Here is a 20,940-nt window from a genome sequence, read left to right on the forward strand (position 1 = left end):
GCTGATTCCAGAATGAGAAACTCTGATTATTGGAATATACAGAGCATATTCCTTGTGAAAGTTGTCAAAATCAGGAGTCATTTGTGTTAAAACCCTGACAAATGGAGCCAGGGAAGGCCATGAAGAGAGGGTTCTCAGGCACGAATGCGTGATAACAAGAACCATCCACCCGGCCTTGTGGCTCATACCTGTAATTCTAGCACTTTGGGAGGCTGAGGTGGGAGGATCACTTAAGCCCAAGAGTTCAAGACCAGCCTGGGCAACATGACAAGACCCTGTCTCTATTTATATATATATATATTAGCCAGGCGTGGTGGCACATGCCTGTGATCCTAGCTACTCAGGAGGCTGAGGTGGGAGGATCAGTTGAGCCTGGGAAGTTAAGGCTGCAGTGAGCAGTAATTGAGCCACTGCACTCTGGCCTGGGCAACAGAGTGAGACCCTGTCTCAAAAAAAAAAAAAAGCCAGGAACTATCACAAAAGAATGCAAAAACCACAGCCTTGCACAAAGGCTGTGGTTACACACACACACAAAAAAACCTCGGCAAGACCATCTGTGCAGCAATTGCCTGTCCAACCTTGGACTGATGCTGCCCCTGTTATTGAGACTTGTAGTCAAAGACTATTGTTTCAAAACTATGTAATCATCTTCATTTGCCTTTAAAAATTCCTACTTGCCCAACCTCTATGGAATGTGTATTCTCATTGCAATGCGACTTCTGAATAAATATCATTCTCTGTTGGAGTTTCCCTCTCTGTTATTTAGATTGATGTTCCTCATGTTAAAGCTTTTCTGCAGCAGTCATGCCTATACTTCCTTTATTCTTAATGTAGATGACAAATCATTGATCCCCCTTCCTCTCCATCTTCTTTAAAAGTTTAGGCCAAGCATGTGGCTCACACCTGTAATCCCAGCACTTTGGGAGGCTGAGGCAGGCAGATCGCCTGAGGTCAGGAGTTTGAGACCAGCCTGGCCAACATAGTGAAACCCTGTTTCTACTAAAAATCCGCAAATTAGCTGGGTGTGGTGGCAGGCACCCGTAATCCCAGCTACTCAGGAGGCTGAGGCAGGAGAATCATTTGAACCCAGGAGGCAGGGGTTGCAGTAAGCCAAGATCACACCACTGCACTCCAGCCTGGGTGACAGAGTAAGACTCTGTCTCAAAAATAAATAAATAAATAATTGAAAAATAAATAAAAGTCTCACTGAGGGACCAAGGGGACCAGACTGGGAAGGAACTCTAAGGCTTACCAGCTCATCTACTACAAACCTGAACAAAACAGGGATTCAAAAACCATCTGTAGACTTGGTCCTATATCTAAGAATTTGCAATCTTTGCAATCAATATGGTTTATTTTATTTATTTTTATTTTATTATTTTGAGACACAGTCTTACTCTGTCGCCACCATGCCAGGCTAATTTTTGTATTTTTAGTAGAGACAGGGTTTTACCATGTTGGCCAGGCTGGTCTTGAATTCCTGACCTCAGGCAATCCACCAGCCTCAGCCTTCCAAAGTGCTGGGATTACAGGCATGAGCCACTGTGCCCAGCCCTGTTGATTTTAATTGCCATCCAAATGCTTAACTCCTGTGCCTTAGCATGGGCTCCTTTCTCTCTCTCGGGAAGAGCTAATAAAATAAGAGATACTATGGGATTAACAGGATTACCTTCACTCAGATCAACAATTTGCATTTTATCAGGTTTCCCCATAGGTTTGTACTTAGAAATGCAAGCCAATTTATAAAATTCCCCAAGGCAAACATAATTAAGAAAGTAATCTTTGGGGGGAAAATAACAAAAATGACACACTTTTTTTTTTTTTTTTTTTTTGAGAGGGAGTTTCTCTGTCATCCAGGATGGAGTGCAGTGGTGCAATCTCAGCTCACTATAACCTCTGCCTCCCAGGTTCAAGCGATTCTCCTGCCTAGCCTCCCAAGAAGCTGGGGCTACAGGCATGCACCATCACACCTGGCTAAGTTTTGTAATTTTTAGTAGAAATGGGGTGTCACCATGTTGGCCAGACTGGTCTTGAACTCCTGACCTGAGGTGATCTGCCTGCCTTGGCCTCCCAAAGTGCTGAGATTACAAGGGTGAGCCACCACAACCAGCCTGACACACTAACTGAGATACCAATAATATACTCAATGAATGAAGAAGAGAGATAGGACTTCACTCATTATAGGTTATCTTCTACAGTAAGAATGAATATTTAGGGGTCATATTTCAAAGATGGGAAAGAATTGATGACAAATTTTTTCCCTACTCCTAGGTCTGAAACTCCACTATTAGAACTTTTTCTTTTTTCTTTTTTCTTTTTTTTTTTTTTTTTGAGACAGAGTCTTGCTCTGTCGCCCAGGCTGGAGTGCAGTGGTGCAGTCTCCGCTCACTGCAACCTCCACCTCCTGGGTTCAAGCAAGTCTCCTGCCTCATCCTCCTGCATAGCTGGGATTACAGGCATGCACCACCATGCCCAGCTAATTTTTGTATTTTTAGTAGAGACAGGGTTTCACCATATTGGCTAGGCTAGTCTTGAGCTCCTGACCTTGTGATCTGCCCACCTCGATCTCCTAAAGTGCTGGGATTACAGGTGTGAGCCACTGCGCCCAGCCTAGAACTTTTTCTTACAACTCAACAGCCAAAAAACAAAAAAAAAAGAAAAATAAAAAAACAAATAATCGGATTTAAAAATGGGCAAACTGCCTTAAAAGACATTTCTCAAAAGAAGATACACAAATGGCCAGTATGTGAAAAAATGTTCAACATTACTAACCATGAGGGAAATGCAAACCAAAACCACAATGAGATACCACCTCATTCCAGCTAAAATGGCTACAATAAAACAAAGGAAAACAAGGGTTGGTGAGGATGTGGAGAAGAGGATGTACTTACAATGTTGGTGGGATTGTAAATTAGTACAGTCACTATGGAAACTGCATGGTGGCTCCTCAAGAAATTAAAATTAGAACTACCACACTATCCAGCAATCCCAGTACTCGGTATATATCCAAAGGATATATATAAAAAGATCTCGGCACCCCCATGTTAACTACAGCATTATTTACACTACTCAAGATTGCAATGAACCCAGGTGTCCAATGACAGATGAAAGGATAAATAAAATGTGGTATATATACACAATGACATACTATTTAGCCATAAAAAATAATGAAATCCTGCCATTTGCAACAACCATGAATGAACCTGGAGGACATGATGTTAAATGAAATAAGCTAGGCACAGAAAGACAAAGACTGCATGATCTCAGTCATGTGGAATTAAAAAAAAGTCAATCTCATAGAAGCAGAGAGTAGAACAGTGGCTACCAGACTGAGGAGGAAAAGAGAGGGGAGCATGGGGAAAAGGTTGGTCAATGAGTATAAAGTTACTATTAGGAGGACTATACCAGGCACAGTGGCTCATGCCTGCAATCCCAGCACTTTGGGAGGACAAGGCGGGTGGATCACTTGAGGTCAGGAGTTCAAGACCAGCCTGGCCAACATGGAGAAACCCTGTCTCTACTAAAAATACAAAATTAGGCCAGGCGCCATGGTTCACACCTGTAATCCTAGCACTTTAGAAGGCTGAAGTGGGCAGATTGTCTGAGATCAGGAGTTCAAGACCAGCCTGGGCAACACGGTGAAACCCCCGTCTCTACTAAAATACAAATAATTAGCCAGACGTGCATCATGTGCCTGTAGTCCCAGCTCTTGGGAAACTGAGGCAGAGAATTGCTTGAACTGGGAGATACACACACACGCACACACACACACACACACAAATTTAGCCAGGCATGGTGGCACACTCCTGTAATCCCAGCTACTTGGGAAGCTGAGGCAGGATAATTGCTTGAACCAGGTAGGCAGAGGTTGCAGTGAGCCGAGATCACACCATTGCACTTCAGCCTGGGCAACAAGAGTGAAATTCTGTTCAAAAAATAAGAAAAAGAAGGCTGGGCACGATGGCTCACACCTGTAATCCCAACACTTTGGGAGGCCAAGGAGGGTGGATCAGGAGATCAAGACCAGCCTGGCCAACATGGTGAAACCCTGTTTCTATAAAAACAAACAAACAACAAATAAATAAATAAAAATAAATAAGAGAAAAAGGATATAAATTCTGGTGTTCTATTGCACAGTAGGGTGACAATGGTTAACAGTAACACTGATATGGTATATTTCAAAATAACTAGAAGAGAGGTTTTCGAATGTCCTACCACAAAGAAATTATAAATGCATAAAGTAGTAGTCATGCTAAATATCCTGATTTGATCATTATGCAACATATATATGTATCAAAATATCAAATTGTACTTCATGAACATGTACAATTACAGTATGTCAGTTAAAAAACAGTAACAGCCGAGAGCAGTGGCTCACGTCTGTATTCTCAACACTTTGGAAGTCCGTGACAGGAAGATCCTTTGAGGCCTGGAGTTCAAGACCAGCCTGGGCAATATAGTGAGACCCAATCTCTAAAAAAAAAAACTCAAAAAGTTAACCAGGCATGTTGGCGTGTGCCTGTAGGCTCATCTGTGGAGGCTGAAGTGGGAGGATCACTTGAGTGCAAGAGGTCAAGGCCGTAGTGAGTCATGATCATGCCACTGCACTCCAGCCTGGGTGACAGAGCAAGACCCCATCTCTAAATAAATAAAGAACAAGTATTTTAATTCTGGGAAAAAATAACTTTTTATTCTATTTTTATACTGCTTATTTGGGCTATACAGAAAACTACTCACATGATAATAAAGAAAAACATTTCATAATCCTACCAAATTTTAAGGATATAAAGATATACAATGTTCCTTCTACACTTTCAATCCACTTTATTTGAAACTGCGGGGGTGGGGGGCGGTGGGAGAAAAAAAAGAAAAAAAAAAGAAACTGTAAACTGCCCTCCCGTCTCCCTTCTCTACTTTATTTTTCCCTGTAGCACATGTTACTATCCGAGATACTATAATTTTATTTCTTTACTGTCTGTCTTCCTGCATTAGAGTATAAGCTCCATGAGGACAGGGATTTCACATATCATTGTATCCCCAGTACCTAAAATAGTGCTTAGCATGTAGTAGGCACTCAATGTACATTTGCTGAATGAATGAGTAAACAAAGAAAGAAATTAAACCCTACACTTCCAAGGAAACCACTGTTGACATTGTGGGTGTTATCTTCCAGATTTTTTGTTGCTTATACCAATGTAAATTTATATACATATACATTTTTAAATATACATATATGCACAAGCCCATTCTTCTTAATTTTTACAGAAATGAGATCATAATGTTATTGTTCTAACGTACTTTCTTTCTTTCTTTTTTTTTTTTTTTTTGAGATGGAGTCTTGCTCTGTCGCCCAGGCTGGAGTGCAGTGACGTGATCTTGGCTCACTGCAACTTCCGCCTCTGGAGTTCAAGTGATTCTCCCACCTCAGCCTCCCAAGCAGCTGGGACTACAGGCATGTGCTAGCTAATTTTTGTGTTTTTAGTAGAGACAGGGTTTCACCATATTGGCCAGGCTGGTCTTGAAGTCCTGACCTTGTGATCCACCCGCCTTGGCTTCCCAAAGTGCTGGGATTACAGGCAGGAGCCACCATGCCTGGCCACATGTACTTTCTTTAACATGTCATAAACATCTTCCAAGGCCAGTTTATAAAAAGCTGTGCCACTGTTTTTAATAGTTAATTAGGATTTCATTGAACAGATATCTTATTCCCTATTGAATTTTTTTTTTTTTTTTTTTTTTTTTTAAACAGAGTCTTACTCTGTTGCCCAGGCTGGAGGGCAATGGTGTGATCTTGGCTCACTGCAACCTCCATCTCCCAGGTTCAAGTGATTCTCCTGCCTCAGCCTCCCAAGTAGCTGAGATTACAGGCATGTGCCACCACACCAAGCTAATTTTTGTTGGTTTTTTTTTTTGTTTTTTTTTTTTTGAGTCAGAGTCTCACTCTGTTGCCCAAGCTGGAGTGCAGTGATACAATCTCGGCTCACTGCAACCTGTGGCTCCTGGATTTAAGAGATTCTCCTGCCTCAGCCTCCTGAATAGCTGGAATTATGGGTGCCTGCCACAGTGCCTGACTAATTTTTTTTGTATTTTTAGTAGAGACAGAGTTTCACCATGTTGGCCAGGCTGGCCTCAAACTCCTGCCCTCAAATAATCTGCCTCCATGGACTCCCAAAGTGCTGGGATTACAGGCATGAGCCACTGCTCCTGGCCTTTTTTTTTTTTTTTTTTTTTTTGTATTTTTAGTAGAAACAGGGTTTCACCGTGTTGGTCAGGCTGGTCTTGAACTCCTGGCCTCAATGATCCACCCACCTCAGCCTCCCAAAGTGCTGGGATTACAGGAGTGAGCCACCACACCTGGCCTGATGATTTTTTTTGGTTTTGCTTAAAGAGATGGGGTCTTGCTCTGTCTCCAGGCTGGTCTTGAACTCCTGGCCACAAGCGATCATCACACCTCAGCTTCCCAAGTAGCTTGGATTGCATGCATGAGCCCACTACACCCAGCTTTGTTGTGAACCCAAGGTTTTGCTGTAGTACACACTGCTGAAACGTTGTTGTTTTTGTTGGATAGGGTCCTAGAAGTGACATTGCCCAGAGTTTGCATTTTTTACATATTAATAGGCATTGCAAATTACTCTGGAAAAATGGAATAATTTATAGTCCAAACATACCTTCATCAATACCAAATGTTACAAATCTAAGAGAGAACAAAAGAAAGAGAAAGGGAACAAAGAATCTACTGTTTTACTTTGTTCCTTCAACTACTAATGAAGTTAAGCTTTCTTCATATGCTTTTTTTCATGTTTATCATCCATTTGAATTTCTTCTGTGAATTCCCTGTTCACATTCTTTGTTCATTTTCTTTTTCTCTTCTTTTTTGTTTGGTTTTTGTTGTTGCTTTTGTTTTTCCTCACTCTTTCCCCTTACCCTTTGTTCATTTTTCTGTCAGGTTGTTTGGAATTTATATTGATTTGTAGAAGCCCTTTGAACATTATAACATTAGCCCTTTGTCCCTCTATTGTGTGGCAAATATTGTTTCTTAATCTGTGGCTAATCTTTTAACTCTATAAATGTCACTTTTCTCAGTAATTGCAACAGTAATAATACTAACAGCTGACCTTTGCTGAGCACTTACAACATGCTGGACACCATTCTAAATGCTTTACATGGATTGTCTCATCAAACTCTTACCTTATAAGGTTTGAACTATTAATATCATTATCTCCATTAGGGGCCAGGCAAAGTGGCTCACGCCTGTAATCCCAGCACTTTGGGAGGCCAAGGCAGGCAGATCATTTGAGGTCAGGAGTTTGAGAGCACACACCTGGCCAACATGGAGAAACCTCATCTCTAGTAAAAGTAAAAAAAAGTTAGCCAGGTGTGGTGGCATGAGCCTGGTGGCACATGCCTATAATCCCAGCTACTTGGGAGGCTGAGGTAGGAGAATCGCTTGAGCCCAGGAGGTGGAGGTTTCAGTGAGCCGAGATCACACCACTGCACTCCAGCCTGGGTGACAGAGGGAGACTTTTGTCTAAAAAAAACATTAGCCAGGCATGGTGGTGGGCTCTTGTAATCCCAACTACTCAGGAGGTTGATGCACGAGAATTGCTTGAACCGAGGAGGAGGAAGTTGCAGTGAGCTGAGATTGAGCCACTGCACTCACTCAAGCCTGGGCGATAAAACAAGACTCTGTCTCAAAAAAAAAAAGACTCAAAAAGGTTAAGTAACCAGGGTGGGGTCTCCCGCTCACTAGTTGAACCAAAATTAGAACACTGGCAGTATTGGAATACTTCTGATTCTACAGAAGTTTTAAATATTTAAGTCATCAAACCCATCCAATTTTTGGGTTTCTTTACCTTCTGGATTTCATTAGGGAGATAGTTTTCAATATAAGATGATAAAAATATTCTATTTTTCCTGTAGTTTTATTTTAATGTTAAATTTTTAATCTATCTGGAATTTATTTTCAGATGAATGAAATAGACATTTGGTTTTCTTTCCTTCCAAATGGGTTGCCAGACGTCCCAACAACAGTTTTTGAATAATGCATCCATCTTCCTCCGATACAAATGCCATCTCCATCATATATACAATTCTCATACATTTCTCTATTTTGATTTTTATATTTTTAACTTGTGTCTAATTACTTCATTGGTTAGGATTTCTATCCATGTCATACAATCTGCAACTACTGATTCCTTTGCTTTCCAACACGTATAACACTTTTTCCATTTTCTTGTCTTTTGAGTCAGTCAGACTGTTCTGAACTGTGTGGGATAAGAGGAGAGATAATGATCTTTCCTTTCCAAAGCCTGCCTTGAATGGGACTAACTTAGCCCGTTACTACTATATTTTGTATGATTTTTTTGTTTGTTTGTTATCTTGTTTAAAAAGTTTCCTAGCTGGGTGCAATGGCTCCTGCCTAGAATCCCAGCAATTTGGGAGGCCAAGTGGGCAGATCCCTTGAGGCCAGGAGTTCAAGCCAGCCTGACCAACATGGTGAAACCCCATCTCTACTAAAAATAGAAAAATTAGTCAGGTGTGATAGCATGCACTAGTAGTCCCAGCTACTCAGAGCCTGAGGCATGAGAATTGCTTGAACCTGGGAGGCAGAGGTTGCAGATTCGAGACCATGCCACTGCACTCCAGCCTGGGTGACAAAGCAAGACTCCCTTTCAAAAGAAAAAAGAAGTTTTCCCTTTTTTTTTTTTTTTGGAGACAGAGTCTTGTTCTGTCACCAGGCTGGAGTGCAGTGGCACGATCTTGGCTCATTGCAACCTCTCCCTCCCGGATTCAAATGATTCCCCTGCCTCAGCCTCCTGAGTAGCTGGGACTACAGGCGCCTGCCACCTTGCCCAGCTAATTTTTTTGTATTTTAGTAGAGATGGGGTTTCACCATGTTAATCAGGATGGTCTCCATCTCCTGACTTCATGATCCGCCCACCTTGGCCTCCCAAAGTCCTGGGATTACAGGTGTGAGTCACCGAACCTGGCCTCCCCTTCATTTTTTAATCAGAGTGACTGCCTGGTGCAGTGGCTCACACTTGTAATTCCAGCACTTTGGGAGGATGAGGCGGGCTGATCACCTGAGGTCAGGAGTTCGAGACCAGCCTGACCAACATGGAGAAACTCTGCCTCTATTAAAAATATAAAATCAGCTGGGTGTGGTGGCACATGCCTGTAATCCCAGCTACTCAGGAACCTGAGGCAGGAGAATCACTTGAACCCAGGAGGCAGAGGTTGTGGTGAGCCAAGATCACCCTATTGCACTCCAGCCTGGGTGACAAGAACAAAACTCCATCTCAAAAAATAATAATAATAAAAAATCAGAATGACTGCTGAATTTTATCAATGGCTGTCCACATTTGATAAACAATATATTGCTAAAACCATACCGGCTTTTCCCCTTTAAACTGTTAGAACTCTAACGCTTTTTAAGGCTTTAAGCTCTTACCAGTTAATATACAGATACTTCTTGGAGTGTTAACACTTTAAAGCTGTCAACAGCTGTTTCTCCTCAGTCTGGCTGATGATGCAGAAAATCAGAGGGGTCATGAGAATTCAAGGAAAGTAGAGCCTCAACCCTTTGAGGCTGTTTCTTACCTCGAGAAACCCGCTGTTTCTTACCTGCAAGTAGACTGCAGGGGCAGGAGAAAATAGACAACTGCACTTTCCCCTTTTGGACCCTGCTCCGGTGGTTTGCAGCCTGGAAAAACTCTTCCATCCCTTTTAATCTTGCTCCCTCAGTCTCTGCTCTTGAAAATCCTACCCATTTTTAAACACTCAAATTAAATACCACCTTCTCCCACTGAGTCTTCCCAGATCCCCTAGATGTCCCCCCAAATCCCTACTCCTTAATGCCACATCGTTTAATATGAAAACCCACAGTGGCAGGAATCACTTAACTGTCCCTTGTGCAACCACCTTTGGTGCATGTGCGTTTCTCTTTGTAGCCCCAGCACCTGCAAGTGTGCCTGGCATAAAGTGGGTGCTCCTTCCATGCGGAAAGACTGACAGAAGAGAGGTGTGCTCCCCTCCATCCATCTGGCCCTTCCCGCCAGGGCCCTGCAGGGCGGACTCCACCTCGGCAGAGGGCATCCCAGACCCCTCTAGAGCCCCGGAAGCCGGATTGCCTGCCATGGGAAGACTACACTTCCCAGCGATCCCAGGGAAAAGCGAAAACCCTTTGGCTTTGACAGCCGCCGCCACAAGTCTTTCCGCCTCCCCAGCCCGCCCGGGAGCTGCGATCCGTGAGCTGGATTATGGTGGCCTGAGCAGCCAACGCAGCCGCAGGATCCCGGAGTCCCTGCCCCTGCCCGCGCCGCCGCCCGCCGGGGGGACCCGGGAAGCCGCCGCCGGCCCGCCATGCCCGCCCCTCCCAGCCCCGCCGGGAGCCCGCGCCCGCTGCCGAGGCTGGCGGCCGCCGTGCCGATGTAGTGGGCTCCGGATCCCAGCCTCTCCCCTTCTCCCGAGCTCTGCGGATCTCCCCTGCCCGCTCTCCACCGCCCGGACCCGGGGGCTAGCCCAGGGCCCTGCAGGCTCTGGCGTCCTGATGCCCCCAAGCTCCCTCTCCTGAGAAGCCACCAGCACCACCCAGACTTGGGGACAGGCGCCAGGGACGGACGTGGACCAGTGCGAGCCTAGAGGGCCCGAAGGCCGGGGCCCACCATGGCCCAAGCCCTGCCCTGGCTCCTGCTGTGGATGGGCGCGGGAGTGCTGCCTGCCCACGGCACCCAGCACGGCATCCGGCTGCCCCTGCGCAGTGGCCTGGGGGGCGCCCCCCTGGGGCTGCGGCTGCCCCGGGAGACCGACGAGGAGCCCGAGGAGCCCGGCCGGAGGGGCAGCTTTGTGGAGATGGTGGACAACCTGAGGGGCAAGTCGGGGCAGGGCTACTACGTGGAGATGACCGTGGGCAGCCCCCCGCAGACGGTAAGGTGGTCAGGCCAGCCCTAGCCCTTCCCCTGCATGAGCAGGGGGAGACAGGATGGGGATGCCGCAGGCTGGCCCCTACTCAAAAGGGCTGGTGGGGACAGCAGGAAGGACCCCTCCCCAACCATTTCCCGGGAGTCACGTGGTCGTTGGCAGAAGTGTTTCCAAGCTCCCCTTTCCCTCCCCGTCTCCCCTCACTGGCTGCCTAGTTCCCCTTGCTCCTCATCTGACACATATGCCCTCAGGAAGGATTTGGGGCAAGAGAGACACATCAGCTGGGGAGGCTGACCTGGGTGAAGGGTCCGCCACAGGGGCACTATAACAGGTGTCAGTCCCCTCTGACAGTGGCCCAGACTGAGTCTCCCAAATCCCATCACTCTGGAGGTTGGCCACCCAACCTTGTTCCCTCCTCCGATGTTCCCACCATTGTTCCCAGCACCTCTGGGACCAAGGAATCCTGGCAGCAGTTGGATCAGCCCCTTGCTCACACCATCAGGGCTGACACAGGGACCCCCAAAGTGATGCTGCTGAGGCCCCCGTGACTGCACTCAGCCCGGAAGACCTGAACAGGCTCCTGCTGTCCCCTCCTCCTCCCCTTCCCCGTATGGTGGTCTACACTGCAGCCCCTCCCCTACCCCGCACCTCCCCAGGCCAGAGGGGAACTGAACTGAACCTGGGGAAAGCACAAATGGTAGGAAAGGAGCCAGAGCTCCCTTCTAAGAGTGCGACTCCTTCCATGGCAGGGGAGAGAGGAGGCATGGCCGTGATAGAGAAAGCACTGCCTGCACTCCCTATCCTTCCTGACAATCTCCAAGGTACCTTCAAGGTGGCTGGTGAAGGTGGTGCCCTCTGCACCTCTGTGGGTGAGCAGCCCTCCATGTGGGGTGCTGTGGCTAACCTCTATGTGCATCTGCCGCCTCTGTTGGGGAGTCCAGGCCCGGGCGGCACTATGGTTCTGTGTATGCTGGTGCGTGTCACCTTGAATCTGATCCTGCCCATCTCTGTGAGCCACCCCCGGATCTGTGTCTGGGAAGCCTGTCCTTGGGAGGGTCTGTGAAGGCGGGAGTGTGTTTGGGGTGGGCGCAGGGGACAGCCACACTTCCCCGAACTTCTTAGACAGCTGAATCTGGAAGAAACACAAACTCCCACCTCCCAATTACCTTGCAGAAGCCATCCTTCCTAGGTGCATGCTCCTCAGCCCTACTCTCAGCTAGCTGAAGGCCTGGTCTCCCCCACTTTCTCCTCCTCTTTCCTGTGCACCATAACTTCCCCAGAAGTAGCCTCCAATGGGAAGTAGAGGGGCAGGACAGAGCCTGAATCTAGGCCCGGAGTAAACAGAATGCTAGAAGATACTGTCAGGGAGCAGGGGATATGTGGAGACCTGGGACCCACTCCTGTTTCTGCTACTGATGTGCTGTGCCAACTGTGCACAGACCCCATGGCATGACACAGGACGGGGCTGCAGAACCTGCGCGAACTTTGAGGTCAGACAGTCCAGGAATCCCAGCTCTACCCGCCACAGCTTTTCCTCTTCTCAGCTGTGTGGCCTTGGGCAAATTGCATAACCTCTCTGAAACTACTGCCTCGTCTTTAAAATGAGTGAAATGAAATCTCCTTTGCAAGGTAATTGTGAGGACTAAATTGTGAGGGTTAATTGTTCTGTCTCTTGTTCTGCTTTCACCCAGAACAACACACCTGCATACAAAACTGACCTCCAACAAATATGAAGTCACTTTCTCCTTGTCTGGCCTGTTCTGCCTCTTCCATGCTATGCAATGAGGCACAAAAACTTGGATGTCCTCGGCCTCCACGTTTTACATGTTTAAAACTGGGGTATCCATTACTGTACTTCCCCGATCTCCTGAAATAATGCATACATCCTGCGGTCAAGTCTTAGCAGACAGTAATTGCTCAGTAAATGTCAGTTCCTTCCTCGCTCCTTTCTAGAAGAGGAAAGTGGGCTTTAAAGTTCAGCACCAGCCCTAGAAGCTAGTGCCAAGGAGCCCACAACTAAAGCAACTGTGTGGCTTGCACTACGGTTTCTAACTAAGCCTGCATCAGCCAATCTCTGCCTTCTGGTGGCTTGGACTCTCTCCCCATCTGTCTGTAAGAAGGATGCCCTTTCTCCCTACCTGCCACGGCTGTCATAAGTGCCAAATGAAAACTTGGATGGCATTGTATACTGAGCAAGTAAAAGTGAAATTTGGGAAGCACGTTCTCTGTGCTAGGCAATTAATTGCTGGTGTTTGGGAGTTGATCCACAAAGAGACAAGAAGACACGTTTTCTGCCCATATAGAGTTAGAGTGGAAGTGAAAGGGTGGAAGGGACAAGTACGTCATCCATGCAGATACTCAAAGTGAGGTCTGCAAACCCTCGTTGGAGCCTGCTAAAAATGTAAATTCCCTGGCCGCATCCTGGACCTCTACAGTCAGTATCTCTGACAGTGGGGCCCCGTAGTTTATGCCTCAAATTTGAGAAGCACTTATTTATAGGAGTGCAAAGAGTGAGTGCCACAGGTGTTCAGAAGGTGATAAACTCATCCAGGAAAGCTTCACCAGGGACATGTGCGCTGAGCATGGTTTGAAGGATGGACAGGAGTCAGAGGCTATTCCCCGGGGGCAGATGGCACCGCAATATCCCATTGCACTGTAATTGCACCTTACTCATATGTCCATGTCTGCTCCTTCTCACCCTACCCCCTTAAACTGGGAGAGGCTACAATGAATGAGGGGATGAGTTATGGATGTCGGGGCTTCAGCACGGTTGTTTAGGAGACAAGAGAGAGCCAGTCCTGTTAATATTACAGGTTTATGCTGAGACCAGATAAGTGTGGGTAAATAAAATAGAGCCAAATTGCCAAAAAGCTTAAGTGTGAGACTGTAAGGTTTGGACTTTGGCCTTCCGATATAAGGTTGGGTGCAGTGGCTCACGCCTGTAATCCCAGCACTTTGGGAGGCCGAGGCACACAGATCACCTGAGGTCGGGAGTTCCACACCAGCCTGACCAACGTGGAAAAACCCCGTCTCTACTAAAAATACAAAATTAGCCAGGCGTGGTGGCTCGTGCCTGTCATCCCAGCTACTCAGGAGGCTGAGGCAGGAAAATCACTTGAACCTAGGAAGCAGAGATTGCAGTGAGCTGAGATCATGCCACTGTACTCCAGCCTGGGCAACAAGAGCAAAACTCTGTCTCAAAAAAATAATAAGGGAAAATTTGAATTTATTGGGGCAGGGGAATGACATAAATACAGCAATCTTTTAGGAAGAGATATCTGAATTTTAAAAAGAGTGGAACTGAAAGACACAGGCAGCAGGGACTGTCACAACAGTTTAGGTGCGAGGCCCTCCATGACAAGGAGGGCATGACGCTATGATAAGATGGAAAGAGAAAGGAAGGGCAGGATGCAGAGAACATGCCAAGGCAGGTGGGCAGGACTTGGTGACATGGTGTGAAGGGAAAGGAAGAAGGCATCAAAGATAGTTTTGAGATTCTCATCTAGGGTGAACTGGAGGATAACAAGACTATGGGAATAGGAAAAGTGGCAGGAGGGGATGGCTTATAGTATTGGTATACAAATTTGTTTGTTTGTTTGTTTGTTTATTAATTACAGGGTCTCTCTCTGTTGCCTAGGCTGGAGTGCAGGAGCGTCATCATAGCGCCTGGGCTCAAGTGATCCTCCCGCCTCAGCCCGTACTGGGAGTACGGGCGCAGGCTACAGGCCCAGCTGATTTTTTCAAATTGTTTGTAGGGGCGGAGTCTCGCTGTGTTGCCCAGGCTGGTCTCCAACTTCTGGGCTCAAGTGATACTTCCACCTTAGCCTCCCATTAGCTTGTTCCTTATAGCAATTCCTGCACCATATGAAAGGCCTTTACTTCAGTGAGCTGTGACTGCACTACTGCAGTCTCCAGCCTGTCAGAGGGTAACAGATACCCTGTCTCTAAAAAAGAAAAAAAAAAAGATCTTTATCACTCACAGTGTCTAGCAGAAGACATGGGGCTGAAAGGTTAACACACTGGCTAGGTAGAAGGCTAGTACGTTAAGACCTACTTTATCCTTGTTCTTCCTACTGTGCCATTTGTCTTGGGGAAGAAGAGTTGATCACAAGCATCCTTATTCCATTCTCCCGTTACACCTGCGGATACCTCCCTTACTATACCTGTAATGTATTACAACTGTTTTTCTGTTTGTTTCCCTCATAAAACTTCAAGCTCTGGCCAGGCACAGTGGCTCATGCCTGTAATCCCAGCACTCTGGGAGATCGAGGTGGGTAAATCACTTGAGACCAGGAGTTCAAGACCAGCCTGATCAGTATGGTGAAACCCCATCTCTACTAAAAATACAAAAATTAGCCCAGTGTGGTGGTGGGTACCTGTAATCCCAGCAACTTGGGAGGCTGAGACGGGAGAATTGCTTGGATCCAGGAGGCGGAGGTTGCAGTGAGCTCCGATCACGCCACTGCACTCCAGAGTGAGACTCTGTCTCAAACAAACCAACAAAACTTCAAGCTCCTAAGGACAATGTCTTTTAAATTTTATTTACTTATTTTGCAGTCTTTGTATTATAATAACCTATAACAATGCCAAGCTCAGAACAAACACCTAAAAAACATCGAGTGAATGAAAACAGCTGCAAGCATCTAAAGAGAACTGTTGATGGGCAGTTGTAAATGCAGGACTGTAGCTCTTGGAGAAAGTATTTTTATTTTTTTAAACCAAGGAGCCCGGCACGGAGGCTCATGCCTATAATCCCAGCACTCAGGTGAGGTCAAGGAGGGCAGATCACCTGAGGTTGGAATTTGAGACCAGCCTGGCCAACATGGTGAAACCCTATCTCTACTAAAAATGGAAAAATTAGCCAGGCGTGGTGGCGCGTGCCTGTAAACCCAGCTACTCAGGAGGCTGAGGCAGGAGAATTGCTTGAGCCTGAGAGGCAGAGGTTGTAGTGATCCAAGATCACACCACTGCACCCCAGCCTGGGTGACAGAGTAAGACCCTGTCTCAAAGAAGTAAAAGGATGTCACCTCATTTTGATATTATGAGCATCACTGACCAAACGCAGAAAAATAAGGTAACTGTTAGGAGTGAAATTTGTGATGTCAATTCAGTTTAACAAATATTTACTGAGCACCTACTATGTGTAAAAGAGAAAAATAATGCCATAGTCTTAGCCCTTGGACAGCTCACAATCTGATGTGAGACACAGATATAACACCTAAATATCACACAAGACCAAATGCATTTGGTACAAATAGTACAGTAGGCCTTACAAGTGCACAGAGAGACGCGGCTACTTCTGACGGGAATTAGGGATGGCTTGCTGGAAAAGAAGGTATTTGAATAAGGCCTCAAAAGATGAGAAAGCTTTGCAATATGGAGAGTGGTGGGGAGGACCACTTCACGAAGAGAAGCGTGAACTAAGGTGAGAAGCCAGGAGGCATGGTGGGGATGCTGTGGGGGTGACAGGACTTTGGATTTTATTCTGCAAGCAGTATGGAATCCTCGTAGGTATATGAAAAGAGGGATGATATCGTCTAACTTTAGTTCTAGGAAAACAGCTTCCTTGTGCAGGATAACTTGGAGAGTCTAGTGTCATGACTCTAGACATGGAAACAAGGATCTCAGGATACAGGGGCCTGAAAGGGTGGTGGCAGCGAGCATAGGAAGGCAGAATTGACATTCAGATATCGTTTAACTAGTTATTCTCTGTGATTGATGAGATGTATGGGGTGAGAGAGAGGGAAGAGGAGATGATGGCTTTATTTAACCTCTCTGACTTTATTTAACCTCTCTGACAGGGAACAAAGCAACAGGGGCAAGCTTTAGAAGCACGATATAGTTTTTTGTTTGTTTGTTTGTTTTGAGATGGAGTCTCACTCTGTCGCCCAGGCTGGAGTACAATGGCACGATCGCAGCTCACTACAATCTCCACCTCCTAGGTTCAAGTGATTCTCCTGCCTCGGCTTCCGAAGTAGCAGGGATTGTAGGAGCCTGCCACCATGCCCAGCTAATTTTTTTGTATTTTTAGTAGAGACGGGGATTTCACCATGTTGGCCAGGCTGGTTTCAAACTCCTGACCTCAAGTGATCCGCCTGCCTCGGCCTCCCAAAGTGCTGGGATTACAGGTGTGAGCCACTGCGCCCAGCCATGAAGCACAGTATAGTTTATTAAAGTTTATGTTTTTTATTCTGCTTTAATTACAAGGGATAGGTATTAGCATACCCATTTTGGGGATGAGGAAACTGAGGGCCAGAGAGACTAAGTGTCTTGCCCAAAGTGATTCTATTAGTAAGAATAGAGTCGAGGTTCAATTCTAGGTCTTCGGATTCTCAGTCCAAATACTGGGTCCTTTCCTTACTGTGTTCTATGATCTGGGACTTGCTGGTTGTCTTTGAGATGCTAGTGGGTCATCCACGTGGATGTATTCAGCCACCAGCTGACAGTGGGAATCTGGAGAGAAGTTAGAACTGGACAGGCAGAGTTGGGAGTCAACCACAGAGAGGTTATGAAAGTCAAGTTAGCAAATAGACCTATTCTTTGAGGGAACAGAGAGGGAAAGGAGAAAAATGATTAGGGAAGGAATATTAGGTGTAAACAAGGAAGCAACAGAAAATGATCAGAGCAGTAGAAACTGAGGATTCAGGGTCTCAGAAACCAAGAATGGCCAGATGGGTTTTCTTTTTTCCTCTCCTTCCCCCATAATGGTTTCTGAACTGTGTTTGGCAGAGTTCTGTAAAGGGACCTCTTTTGTGAGGGAGGAGGCTGGGAGACAGATAAGTAGTCAGCACTCTAGACCCCCACCCTTCCTGTCACCAAGCCGTCCCCACCTGCCCCCCTCAATCTCCTGAGCCTCCAGATAACTTTGTTTTTATTTATTTATTTATTTTTGAGATGGGGTTTCACCATGTTGGTCAGGCTGGTCTCGAACTCCTGACCTCAGGTGATCATCCTCCTTGGCCTCCCAAAGTGCTGGAGTTACAGATGTGAGCCGCGGCACCCAGCCTGTTTTTATTGTTTTTATACAGTGGACTTCTGGGATACATATATATATATGTATCCCAGATATATATTTAAAGTTGGGGTTTTGTGTGTGTGTGTGTGTGTGTGTGTCTGTTTTGAGACAGTCTTGCTCTGTCAATACGCTGGAGTACAGTGGCACCATCTCGGCTCACTGCAATCTCCACCTCTCAGGTTCAAGCAATTCCCCTGCCTCAGCCTCTCGAGTAGTTGAAATTACAGGCACGCACCACCACGTGTGGCTAATTTTTTGTATTTTAGTAGAGACGGGGTTTCACCATGTTGGGCAGTATGATCTCGATCTCCTGACCTCGTGATCCACCTGCCTCAGCCTCCCAAGGTGCTGGGATTACAGGCGTGAACCACCGTGCCTGGCTAAAAAAGACCTTTTGTAATAAGAAGGTTGAAAACCATCCAGCTCAAAGAACCACCCTCCAAATTAGACAAAGCCGGCAAGACCCCAGCTCAGTAAGTTGCCTACCCAGTCCCTGCGATCACAGCTGGGTTTTTTGAATTGGGCCTCAGGTTGCTCACAAGCCCTTGCTGGAGCCCTCATCCTGTCATTCCACACCTCTTCTCTCTACTTCCCAGACCAGTAAAGAAGAGTTTAGGGGGAGTGAGGGGGCGCTGAGAAAGACTGAGCCTCTCACTAAGGTGGTAGATCAGGAACCCTTCTTGGACATCTCCAATAAAGTGCTAAGCAGAAAATTCCAGTTGAAAGTCCAGGAAGAGGCTGGGCGTGGTGGCTCATGACTGTAATCCCAGCGCTTTAGGAGGCTGAAGCAGGCGGATCACCTGAGGTCAGGAGTTTGAGACCAGCCTGGCCAATGTGGTAAATACCCATCTCTACTAAAAATACAAAAACTAACCAGGCATGGTGGCATGTGCCTGTACCCCCAGCTAATCAGCAGGCTGAGGCAGGAGAATCGCTTGAACCCAGGAGGTGAAGGTCGCAGTGAGCCGAGATCATGCCACTGCACTCTAGGCTGGGTGACAGGGCAAAAACTCCATCTCAAAAAGAGAAAATCCAGGAAGAGAAACACCTCTCAGGGAATCCCCCATACCTGGTGACTCTCTCTCCCTGGAGCCATTTCTTTCAGGTGCCTGGGCAGGGGAGAGTTCTGGGAAGGAGCCAGGACATTTTCCGAGTTCTGGAGCTGCCCTGAGATTCTTCTGGCAAGATGTGACAGCATCTGAGTACCTCCTCAGTACTGCAGCCTTGGGTACTATAGCCAAAATAGGAGAGCTGTGCTGTGCTGGGGAGAAGGGGGAATCAGCAGTACAGGGGGGATTCTGACATGGGGGAGCCGGGACTCCTAGGTCCTTGTCCTCACAGAGCAAACTGGCCACGTTCTGTCTCCTCCCTTGCCAACCTATCCTCTGTCACCATATCTCCCAAGCTGCTGTCACCCTGGGGCTACCCACTCTGCTGCCCACAGTAACCCCACTGTAGGCTGGATGTCTTCTTGCTTGGTCTTTCAAGGTCAGTGAATTATTTTTTTTTTTTTTTACCCTGAGACAGGGTCTCACTCTGTTGCCCAGGCTGGAATGCAGTGGTACGAAATTGGCTCCCTGCAATCTCCGCCTCCTGGGTGCAAGCAATTCTCCTGCCTTGGCCTGCCAAGTAGCTAGGACTACAGGCATGTGCCACCATGCCCGGCTAATTTTTGTTTTGTTTTGTTTTGTTTGAGACAGGGTTTCACCATGTTGGCCAGGGTGATCTTGAACATCTGATCTCAAGTGATCCGCCCACCTCAATGTCCCAAAATGCTGGGATTACAGGTGTGAGCCACTGTGCCCAACCCCACCACTTATTCTTTTCCAAGTCCTGTGGAGGTTTTGATAGGTAGCACAAGGAGTGAGTTGCATCTCCCAATGGCTTGAACAAACAAGCCCATGTGCTGAGCATGACAACACAGGTGCCATGGGGCGAGATGCCAGAGGTCAACTTCATTTTCAACTGAGGATAGAGCAAGAGAAGATTCAAGCCACTGTAACCTGTGGGTGGGACAAGGTTAGATAACCGGAAGGACTTACCATCTGATAATGAAAAGCCATGGGTGGAGCTGAAGAGATGCCTCAAGAGCCAGCACAGGCAGGGGAGGGAAACAGGAAGTCAGACCTCTCCTTCAAACAGAACATCTCTGCCTTTTTCTCTTTTGTGCACTAGGATCCTGCATATGATTGGAAAAGGGGAAAAAGGTTCTGCTGCTTTAGAAAAAAAAAATTTGTAAAACTATTGTCATGAATTTTTTGATCGTCGACATCCATCATTTTATTTGAGTAGGAGGCACTGATAAATATTAGTTGAGCTGGGTTAGAGGCTGCAGAGAAATGGAGTATCCCACCAAAGGGGAAAAGGTACACTAGATAAGGTTTAGAGTGACCCAGCCACGTTGGGACTCCTTGAAAAACCAGCCAGAGGTGGGATAAGTGGCGCCAGGTAGCCTGCTTGCTCCCAGGTAGCAATGGCCAGCTATAGCCAGGAGAGCCAAGTGGAAGACAGAGGAAATATCTGGGAAAAGGAGTCTATTTGCACAGGGTTAGCTGATTTGTTCAAGGTGGGAGGAACCTGGACAGGACCAAATCGCTGGACTCTGCAGCAGGAGCTGTGTACTCTGTTGGACATAAGCCCCTCCCAGCTGCTGACTTAAGGCCTCTCTTGTCCTTCTTTGGCCCCTTTTCTCAGCTTTGGGTAAGCTCAGGTCTGGAAATCACTTAGGAAAAGCAGATGAAGCTGACTCAGAAGGTTCTGGGACCAAGGAGCTGCTCTAAGAATCACAGGACCCTGGGTGAATATTCAGTCAAGGTACATGGGTGTCGCTATGCCCAGTGGTCATGCACAGTAACAGGCTGAAAATCATCCCAGCAAGTACTCTGGGGCTGAGAATTAATAGCAGTGGTGCCTCACGCCTGTAATCCCAGCACCTTGGGAGGCCGAGGCAAGTGGATCACCTGAGGTTAGGAGTTCGAGACCAGCCTGGCCAACATGGTGAAACC

General features: G+C 46.8%; 1 protein-coding gene across 1 annotated transcript in view; it reads left to right on the top strand.

Annotated features, from left to right (window-relative positions):
* The first annotated feature begins 10,209 nt into the window (after positions 1-10,209).
* BACE1 (beta-secretase 1) overlaps positions 10,210-20,940 on the top strand; it is a 30,839-nt gene continuing 20,108 nt past the window's right edge. The window contains exon 1 of the mRNA XM_032285426.1: positions 10,210-10,926. Within this exon, the coding sequence (XP_032141317.1) occupies positions 10,666-10,926 (261 nt within the window). The 5' untranslated portion in view covers positions 10,210-10,665. The remainder of the gene's footprint in view (positions 10,927-20,940) is intronic.

This window comes from Sapajus apella, unplaced genomic scaffold (genome assembly GCF_009761245.1).
Source record: "Sapajus apella isolate SASKATOON/1434 unplaced genomic scaffold, GSC_monkey_1.0 scaffold16, whole genome shotgun sequence".
Lineage (NCBI taxonomy): Eukaryota > Metazoa > Chordata > Mammalia > Primates > Cebidae > Sapajus > Sapajus apella.